Source organism: Nannospalax galili, unplaced genomic scaffold (assembly GCF_000622305.1).
Source record: "Nannospalax galili isolate Female #2095 unplaced genomic scaffold, S.galili_v1.0 scaffold252, whole genome shotgun sequence".
Taxonomy (NCBI): domain Eukaryota; kingdom Metazoa; phylum Chordata; class Mammalia; order Rodentia; family Spalacidae; genus Nannospalax; species Nannospalax galili.
Genome location: NW_008333886.1, coordinates 3,828,105 through 3,838,808, shown reverse-complemented (window position 1 = coordinate 3,838,808; position 10,704 = coordinate 3,828,105). Strand labels below are relative to the sequence as shown.

At 43.7% G+C, this 10,704-nt stretch overlaps 1 protein-coding gene across 1 annotated transcript in view; it reads right to left on the bottom strand.

Moving 5' to 3' along the window:
* Window positions 1-10,704, bottom strand: part of Dsg2 (desmoglein 2) — a 50,591-nt gene that overhangs the window by 4,136 nt on the left and 35,751 nt on the right. The window contains exons 10-14 of the mRNA XM_017797088.2: window positions 8,050-8,192; window positions 7,534-7,761; window positions 4,918-5,145; window positions 2,652-2,773; window positions 1,545-1,883 (exon numbers count right to left, since the gene is read on the bottom strand). Of these exons, the coding sequence (XP_017652577.1) occupies window positions 1,545-1,883; window positions 2,652-2,773; window positions 4,918-5,145; window positions 7,534-7,761; window positions 8,050-8,192 (1,060 nt within the window). The remainder of the gene's footprint in view (window positions 1-1,544; window positions 1,884-2,651; window positions 2,774-4,917; window positions 5,146-7,533; window positions 7,762-8,049; window positions 8,193-10,704) is intronic.

The window sequence follows — 10,704 nt, the reverse complement described above, 5'->3', positions numbered from 1 at the left end:
TGGGGGGGGTGGGGGGGGGTGGTGCAGACTGAACGCAGGGATTTTTGCTCCACCACTGAGCTAAATTCTATCAGACCCATTTAAAGTTATTTCATTTTCCATTTTCTATATGGAAAAGCACATGTGTGTGGCTATTGTGGCACCCAGGGTCCTATCAGTGTTGATTACATTCACCTGGTTGACAGCTCGGCTCCATCTTTACATCCTTGCTGATTTCCTGTCTTTTCAGCTACTGACAGAACAGGATTAAGCTTCCAACACTAACTGTAGCTTTGTCTATTTCTCTAGCAGAGTTTGTTTCAAGGTTTTGAAGTTCTGTTACAAGGTAGTGATGTGCATATGTAGGAGCTTTAGCCTTCTGAATGAATCAATCTAGTTCCCACTATGGAATAAATATCCTTAATTTTTCCTGGTGTTGAAATACATACTGGGATGTATTTTGTCCTGATGGAACACTTATCTTTAGTCCTGTCTTGAATTCCTAATCTCAGGCATAAATTTCCTCTTTGCATATGATCATCTTTCTTGCAACTTTCCTCCTTATTCTCTCTCTCTCTCTCTCTCTCTCTCTCTCTCTCTCTCTCTCTCTCTCCTCTCTGAATTCCCTTAAGAAAGTGAAGACAGGTGTTACCATATAGGTAACAGACATTTAAGTGAATTTATTAGCCTGTATGCATTAGGGCATTTACTCTCTGCTCTTCTTCCTGGATTCATCCCTCCTGGGCCTGCTCTTGCAGAGAAGTTGTATTTTCCAAATCACAGACATGCAGCATGATCATCTGACTTGCTCTGACCAATGGAATGCAAGTTAAAAAAGGTGCAAGGCTTTAGGAGCCTTTCATAGTTCCTCTTCATCGTTGACTTGACTGGAATAAGAAAGCTTGGAAACACATCTCTAAGTGCGTCTATGAGGGACTTCCCAAAGAGGTTTTACTGAGGAAGGAAGACTCCCAACCTTAATGTGGGTGGCACCATTCTGTGGGTCGGGTCCCAGACTGAGTGAAAAGAATAAAATGGGGATGGTGAACAGAGCACCAGCATTCATCTCTTTCTGCTTCCCGACTGTGGACACAGTTTGACCTGCTGCCTCATGTGTCCACTGCTACGCCTTCCCCACCATGATGCTCTGTATCTTCTCAAAACATGCACCCAGTAAACCATCAAAAGCTGCTTTTGTCTGGTATTTTATCACAACAACCAGAAAAGTAGCTATGACAAGCCATTAATGGCCTTGCTGTCATGGCTTGCTTCCCTGCCGTAAGGATGGCAGGGTTCCAGGTGCAGCCTGCTAGCTCAGAGAGCAACTTAGAACGAAGACGACACAAAGCAGAGCAGGAATGAGTGGCCTGGCAGAACCATGAAGAAAAAGCCTCTGCAAGCAGATCACAGGGTCATTTGTTACAGCATGAGTTAGCTAACCTGGCTGTTGCAGGGGTTCCATCTCTCTTCTCATTCTATGTAAACATTATTTCCCAAAACATAACCCCTCCCCACTACATACCTCCCCCATAAATGTTTCCCTCCCTGTAAAAACCAGTCCTTACCTCAGTAAAATAGTTTCTTAGGAATGCCTCATTGACTGCTACAGCACCTTTTCGAGCTCCACTCATGTCCCTGGAGGCCCCTGTGGTTCTTGTGATCCTTAGGGCTTCACTGCCTGTGTTGGCTCCTGCTGCCCCTATAACATGAGTGGTCCCGGAAGTAAGGAGGCTCCTGCGTTCTTCCCATCGTCCGTGTCCGTCAACCTCAGAAAACTCATGCTGCCCTTTGGTAACGGAAGCAGAGCTACTTCCTTTCATGGTACTTTCCTTCAGCATCGCACCGCCTACTCCATTTCTTACTCCTGAATTCTCGTGATCCACCACCAGGAGCGATGGCACCACCTGTGGGCAAAGACAGCTCAGAACTGAGTCAGAAGGATGCAGTGTCAGTATGCTTGGTAGAAAGACGTGCACCAAGTGCATACAAGTAGGGAGGAGCTATTTCTTCAGAGGTAAATTAGGAAAAACAATTTGGGTTGAACAGTGTGTACCTGAGTCTTGTTCTGTCCTTCTTGTTTCTGAGCTGGTTGTGATCCACAGAGGACACAGAGCCCAAACTTCCCTGTATGGTCTTGGGTCACTCACTTTGCCAATACCAATGCATTTCAATGCCCCTTTGGGTTGGAGCTCTTCTGTTACAGTTACAGAACTCTGTAATTTTCATGTAATTTGTTGGAAACATGGTCATTCAAGATAAAGAGTTTGTCCAAGTTTTGGTTGCTACTAGAGAGTCTCCTGACAAGATCAAAGTGGACAGAGAAGTGAGATAGGCAGCTTCTGGACAGTGTGCCCAGAGCAGCTTGGCACATGTCTGTGTGCTTGCTGGACTGTGTGGAGCTAGTGTCCAAATGGGATTCATCCATGGAGCAGCAGGAAAGGAGGAACCTGGGCCATCTCCTAAGGCCCCTTTAAAAAGAGCCTGGCATGGTGGCTCACAGATATAATCCCAGCACTTTGAGAGGCTGAGGCAGGAGGATTGCTTTGAATTCAAGGCTAGCTTGAGCTATAGCCTGGGTTGCAGAGTGAGGCCCCGTCTTGACCTCCCCACATCCTCCCAAATAAAACTAAATCAGGAAAACAGCAGGTTGCATTGCTATCCGATGCACTGACCTTGTCCTCGGGTGGTGCCCCTTCATTATTCCAAGGGTGCAGCATCTCTATGGTGCCAGGAATGGCGGTGAAGCCTTTGGCGCCCTCTCCACAATGGCATATCAGTAGTAGGAGCGGCACGACTGCACAGAAGCAAAACAGCCCAGAGATGCGTTTATAACCCGACACTGCTCATTGTGGCATTCACATATGACTTCTTGATGCTCACACATTTGAAGCCCTGCTATGCTGTCTGGCCTCACCCAGGGCTCCAAGCTTGCTTTGGTGGAACCCCCTCAAAGCCTGAAGGCAGGAAGGAGTCTTCTGACTCCAAGATCTTGTCATCACAGTCAAGAGTAGTCTGTCTCTGACTACTGAGTAGAACACTGTGACTGGATGAGAGTGTGTGAAAATTAGCAAAACCACTGTAAAGTCGAAAATGTTTGAAACTACTGTCCTAAAATCTGTAAATCTGTTGCCCAAAAGATATGCATTATAGAGGTCAAAGGCACCTCAGAGCTTGGGAGGCTGAGGCAGGAGGATTGCTGTGAGTTACAGGCCAGCCTGGGCTAGAGTGAAGCCTTCTATAAAAAACAAAAACAACCCCCCAACAACAACAGCAACAAATCAAAAACTCTTAAGAGTAGAAAAAATCTAAATATTAAATCTACGTGTAACTATTTTCAAACACTGACACTGCTGTTACACTTGGCTGGTGGGACTTTGTAGAAGGCACGATTCTCTGGTATTTCATTTTACCTTTGAATTACCTAAGTGCCATTTTCTTTTCTTTTCTTTTTGAGGCAGGGTCTTATATAGTCTGGCTTTGAACTTAGCATGTAATGAAGATGACCTTGAAGTCATGGCCCTTCTGCATCTATTTCCAAGTGCTAGGATTATAGACACGTACTTCCATGCCCAGTTTTGTACAATTTGGAGATCAACTCAGGGCCTCATGCATGCTAAGCAAGCACTCTACCAACTGAGCTACATCCCCAGCCCTTAAGCACTGTTTTCTAAAATGATTTTTACATTTTATACCCTTAAACGTGTGTGTGTGTGTGTGTGTGTGTGTGTGTGCTATTTCATCTACAATTCACTTCAGTTTCATTCTGTCATTAAATTTTATTCTGTCTCTAGGGAGAAGAAAAGACCAGTGGTGGTCCCTTGATGACTGCAGTGAAGAATTAACCACATTTGTAAGCAGTCCACCCCAAATTAAGTTTTACTGTCATTCCCATTTGGCAGCTTAACAAATTGATTCTGTCTTAGATTCTTTTTCACATAAAATAACTGACAAAAAATCAGCTGGGCTGCTGCAATTAATTCAGAGATGGAAACCAGCCAGTGGCAACTGGACAGTTGCAGCAGGTTCCATCAGTATTAATTGAGCACCAGGTTAGACTCCAGGGAATCTGGGATGGGAAGGCAGGACACAGAATCAATCCTTGAGTAAAAGATGGAGCCCCCACCCAGTGATAAGCCAAGATATTCACCATTTCACGCCTGCATTTTTGATTCCCCATCAGAGGTGATGGGACAGAAGTCCACTGTAAACTGTTAAGTTCTGTGCACCTAACTAGACAACTACCAGTGGCTTCTCTTCTCTCACTGAGGTAGTCTAGGCTGCCTTAGAGGTGGAGATCCACCAAAGTTCAGTGACCATGTGGAGCAGGGCTGCACTGGATCCCAGGCTGAAGTTCCTTTCTTCTTTTCCAAAACCCAAGCTCTTTGGAGGAAGGGCAGGACTGGTTGGGTGGAGTTTGTCATGTGGGGGTGTACAAAGGTGCTCAGAAAAGGGGTGGCTCCAGCTGGTATGGGCCCGAGGAAACCCCAGCTGCAGGGAGGGAGGATGGGTGGGTGAAGGAGCCCGGTGTTGAGTGTGCAACTCAGGCAGATTGGAATAACCTGAGTTTGTAAAATAACCTTAAAGCCATGCTGCAAATGCAGGTGACAGGTCTTTTCTGAGGGCTACATGCAGGGCAGTGGGAGCATACCCAGAGGTTATCCAAATTATCCAAATGGGAATACCAGGAAGGCTCATGCCAAAGGCCGAAGAGCACGAGGCACACTCCAGTTATTTAAATCAAAGACTAGTACATTTTGTAAGACAAAATTCTCCATTGACTCCTGCAGTGAGCTCTGTTGGATTTATCACACATATTGGCTTATATTTCTACTCGCCCACCAGTGTCCTCTAGAGGGTAACGAACAACTGGAAAGACACTGTCGACTACCAGGGTGAGAACTCACTAACGACGGAACAAGCGAGGCCCTGAAGACTTACGCAGCAAGAGCAGAAAGGCCAGGATCATGAGGGCGACTGCGGCGGGGCCCAGGCCCACGTAGTTGTCGTACTGGGCTTCGGCACAGCCACCACCACGCAGACACTCGCACACCGTGAGCTGCAGGACCTGCCTCTCGGGGCAGCTGAGGCCCTGGCTGTCCAGAATCAGGAGCGGGATCTCGCTTCTCCCCAGCTTCTGCTCGCTGGGCTGCAGCAGCACGCTGGCACCTACCGGGGGAGGAGCAGGAATGAAGATGAACCCAGGAGGTATAAGCGGAGCAAGGCTCTTTATCTGGCTCCAGGCAGAAGCTTTATTTTTCCGTAACTCCTCACTGAGTTCACTCTGTGGCTCATTAGCATCGCCCACAGATCCAGAACAGCAGAGGCTCAGGTTTGGACACTTTTCATGATGATTAATCTTAGCAAATCTATGTGGTTTACAGAATGCTAGAACAGCACTGCACCATCCAGGTCGGTGGGAATGCAGCAACAGATATGGCGCGTTAAATAACATTCTCATTCAATGATGTTTTTCTTACCAAATCTTAAAAGAATGTTATCAAGGCAATTTTCAAATGTAGCAGAACCCACATGGTGTCTGTGATAATCGTCAACAATGGGCCTGTCTTATTTTTATATTGTTCTTTTTTTTTGTTCCAAACACTGTATAACCAAAAATCTGAAACTTCAAAATACCTATACACTCTTCACTAATTGCTTACATTTTGCAACAATACCTTCTCTTTCTGTATATGCTATTTGTTTCTTTTTCTTTAAATTACATTTATTTATTATTATTTATGTGTGTGTGTGTGTGTGTGTGTGTGTGTGTGTGTGTGTGTGTGTGTGTGTGCTTGCCATGGTGAGCAAGTGGAGGCCAGAGCTGGGTCCTGGGAATCAAGCTCAGATACTCAGGTGTGGTGCCAAGCATCTTTATCCACTGAACCATCTTGCTGACCTTGTATGTTTGAGACAAGGTCTTGCTCTGTAGCTCAGGCTAGCCTAGAATGTGATGTATTGCCAGTCTAATCTCAAACCTATGACACTCTTGCCTCTACCTCCGAAGTGCTAGGACTGTGTGATCCATTGTGCCTGGCTTGTCATGAGTACGAACAACAACAACAAAAAAACAAAACATTTTTCTGAACTGTCTAAGCCAAGCTACAGATGGTATGTCATTCTTCAGCATGGACCTTCTAAGACCAAGTAACATTAGTTCTTAAGAAATTTATTAGCCAGGTGTGGCGGCTCACTCCTATAATCCCAGTTCTCAGGAGCCTAAGACAGGAGGATTGTCATGAGTTGGAATTCAGCTTGGGTAACCCAGTGAGTTCCAAGCCAGCCTGGGCTACAGAGTGAGACCCTGTCTCAAAACTCCCCATAAAAAAATTTACTAGTGCTGGGCATGGTGGTACATGCCTTTAATCCCAGTACTTAGGAGGCAGAGGCAGGCGGATCTCTGTGAAATCCAGGTCTACATAGTGAGTTCCAGGCCAGTTGTGGCAACAGGGAGACTCTGTCCCAAAAAAACCAAAAAAAAAAAAAAAAGATTATTGATGATAAAATAATCATGTTACGAACTTTATAAATACAGTTTCAACTGTCCAAGGTATTTTCTTGTACATTGGCTTCAACAATATTCAAAGCCTTTTATATATATTTTTAATTTTTTTTATGAGTATATTGCCCGCATGTTTGTAAGTGCACCCATGTCATGCAGTGCCCGTAGAGGTCAGAAGAAGGCATTAGAATCCCTGGAACTGGAGTTAGGGACGGTTGTTAGCTTCCATGTGGGTGCTAGGAATTGAACCCAGGTCCTCTGTAAGAGCAGTTAGTTAGTGCTCTTAATTGCTGAACCATATCTCCAGTCCCTTCTTTTAAAATGATGGCAAATATTTGCTAGGCTTAAAACTCCATAATAGACCTGTAAATGAAGAAAAACCTGCTGACTGTGCTGTAACCTTCTGGAACGAACACTGCTCGCTACAACAGTTTCTCAATAGAACATTCTGCATTTGAGACTGCCCTCAAGGACACGCAAACGCTCACCAACAAGAGGAATAAGCCCAATTACAGACATACGACTGTATCTACTTGCATGGGGGTGATGTGACAGGCATAGCTTTTACCAGGTTGTCCCAGTCACAAGCTAGCTCTATGCGTTTCAGCACATTACTACAGCCCAGTTCAGCCAGTTTCCCACCTGTCATCGTGTTGAGCGAGGATGGAGTGTAATAATGTATGAGAGGGCCTGACACATAATAAATGCCCAATAAAAGTTACTTTAAATGGAATTACTGTTAGAACACTTCAAGAATCCATGATTGTTCTACCTAGGAAGGCTCTAGTCTCCTCAGATTGAGACAGAGTACTTCAAATTACATGGAGAATACCCAGCTCCCTTGAAGCATGCTAGACCATCATGCTTCCTTTCCAGAGGTATATAAAAGGTAGCAAGATACTACACCTGTAGGTTCAGAGCCTCATACTGTCAAATCCTTTAGAAATTATATTGGAAATATAATTTGAGAGAAGAAACACAATGTACATTATAAAGTATTTGTTAACCTCCATGCTTCATATTTAGATTTGAATGTAATTCAAATTGTTGCTTACTTTCTTGGTGTGTTATTTTCCATTTCTCTGCCGTTCCTGGTGGCTTGTCAATGATGGAGAAACTGAATGGCCCACTGTTCTTGGGTCCGTCCAGGTCCTCTGCAGTGACATTCACATATGGTGCATCATTACAGATATTCTGCACTGGCTCCACCAGCCTGGGACAATTGTCATTGATGTCTTCAACTGTGATAAGGACAGTGCCAGTGATAGTTTTTCTAGGATGATCTTAAAAATAAGCAGAAGAGAGTACATACTGTTATCATATTGCTGACTGTGGGCACAGTTTAAGTCTTCAAGTCAGTCTGGTGTAGGGCGGGGGCTAACCATTTCCTGTTCTAGCTAGGTCTCAAATTCAACTCATCAATGTGTTCTAAGTCACTAAATAGGTAGGGATATGAAGGCTCAGCCTCTGGAGAGATTAGGCTCTAAACGTAGTCGTAGTAAACGTTTCTGACAGTGGATGATGAAATCTGAATGCATTTGACCAAGAAAAATATCTGTGTATCAACTTACCATCAGATATGGCCACAACCTTTACAGTGTAGGTACCATTTTGGACATATCTAGATTCAAAATCAGGAATCTTTACAAGTTTAATTTCTGATGTGACAGAATCCACAGAGACCCAGTTGTCTATATCTTCAACTTTTGCGTATCTGTTATAAAAAACATGAAATTCCTTCTTAATTCTGGATAAATTTGGACCCTCTAATATCTACAACTCTTTCAAGATCAATTTTTACCCCATTACATATGTCCTTGTTACACACATTTTGTTGTTGTTTTTTTTGGAGGGGGGACAAGGTCTCCCTGTAGCCCCAGCTGGCCTTGAACTGACTATGTAGACCAGGCTGGCCCTGGATCTCACAGAGATCTGCCTGCCTCTGTCTCCTGAGTACTGAGATTAAAGGTGTGTATCTCCATGCCCCACTCACACATTGGTGTTGAATGATACAAGACAGGTGAGGATAGCAGGCTCACATTGTATTGTTTACTGGGATAGTATCAGTGTTTTTAAAATGCCAACTTTAAAAATCAATAGTTACCTTAAATGAAACAGTACCTAATATTGTGTATTGTTAGGAATGACAACTTTCTTTACCTAGCTATAGAAAGGAAGCAAAAATGTTCATATTGAATTTTCAGAAATGTATGTAATTAATACTATAGAGTTTAACACATAAAAAATACAGATACAAGCCAAACATATGAGTCTCTTCTTTCAGCCAATCAAATTAATGATATATTTTCTATTAAGTGGCTGTTCAGACACACAGGAATGGGTCGCCAGTTTACAGTAATATTTATACATGGCACTATTTGAAAATAATCCAATTACACTTGAACTACATGTTTTATGTTTCTTAGTATTTCTACCAGTAAATGATAACAGAGATAGGTATAGAGATACATGTTTCCCATACTGGCACATGTGAAACAACTTTAAAAAAACAAAACAGGTCAGTTCCAGCTCCAATGCTCCAAGTCCTAGAATCCACCACATGAAGGCTGGCTCTCACAGTTTGGAGCAAGTGCTAAGGGACATTAACTGATGGTCCAACTCCAGCTTTAAGGCCTAAAAACCACAACAACTGGCACAGCAAACTATATCAATGCAGTTGTGGCACTTTTATCTTGGGGGTCATCAACAGCTATCTAGTTGAACTTAAAGCCCATTTAATGGGAGGGAACTCTTACGTCATACTGTAAACAGCCAAATATACAAGGCTAGAGAGGTGGTCATAGAACTTAGAGAAAAACCTATGTCTGTCACATCCTTAGACAAATGTAATTTCTTACTATATGCTACACATGCATCCTTATATTTACGAACAAGTATTCCAGTCACCACTCCTAAAAGATGTTTCTTTTGCATCTATTATAGATGCAAAAGAGAGACTACCACAGAGTTCCACAACTGGTTACACACAGAGATTAAGTGTCTGTGAAATGCCCAACCCTAAATGACACAAATACAATAAAACCTTTACACCCAAGGCTCATGGAACATAGTAGAACAGAGGCAGAAAGAACATGAATACGTCTCTCAACTCTCATCAAGGAAGCTTTCTCATGCCACAGAGGGCAATGAACACAAAAGGCCACAAATAGCCACAAAAGCACAGAGAATAAGAGTCTACAGAGTGTGGGTCATTGGACAGGACTCTTATATTAAACTCTACCCACCCAGGGCTCAGGGACTATTGTGGAAGAGGGGGCAGAAAGATTGTAAGAGCCAGGGGAGAGGTGCATGACCATATGGAAACAGAGTCTTACAGGCTCCTCGGACCTTGCTCATATGAATTTATAGCAATGGTGTTAGCATGCACAAGATGCATGCAAACTGAAGCAGACAAACCCCAGCATGCAACTGGGGAAATGGGCATCAGGCCCCAACCTTAGCTGAAGAACTATTGGCAGCTGATTACTGCAGGGTGAGGAAGAATTTGGCTTCTTTAAGGGAGTGACTCTAGACAGCTTGACCAGACTCCAGTGGATGAACCTGCACTGGGGGACGTACAGGTACAGTAACTTGACTCCATGGACCTTCATATAAACAACAGAATGAATGAAATCTGGTGGGGAGATGTCTATGGGAGGGTGTGGCTAGGGGAGAAGGGTATAAAGATGATTAAGGTGTTTTGTATGAAATACACCAAAGTGTAATAAAAGATATTTTTAAAACCCCCCAAATTTGTGTACAGTGGAGTTTGGGACACATTCCTTTCTCCTTCTCTCTCTTTTCTTTCTTTCTTTCTTTCTTTCTTTCTTTCTTTCTTTCTTTCTTTCTTTCTTTCTTTCTTTCTTCCTTCCTTCCTTCCTTCCTTTCTTTCTTTTCCTTTCCTTTCTGAAAGGGTCTCACTACGTAGCCCAGGCTGGCAGGGAACTCAGGATCTTCCTGCCTCAGCCTCTGCAGTGTGACAGGTATGTGCTAGCATGGTTAGCAAGTGGCCCATTTCATCTGCAATTTCTTACCCTCTAGTACTCTGCTGGGAAGTAAGAGAATTTTAGTTATTTTCTGAACTTTTCCTTGATCACTTTTTGGTCTTCTCTAGGAGAATTTCCTCTGGTAACTGGCCCAGCCTCATCCTCACAAGTGGCTGAGGAAGTGTACAGAGAGAAACTCCTCCTCCTCCCTCAGTTAGAGGGAAGGGCTGTGTGAACGGA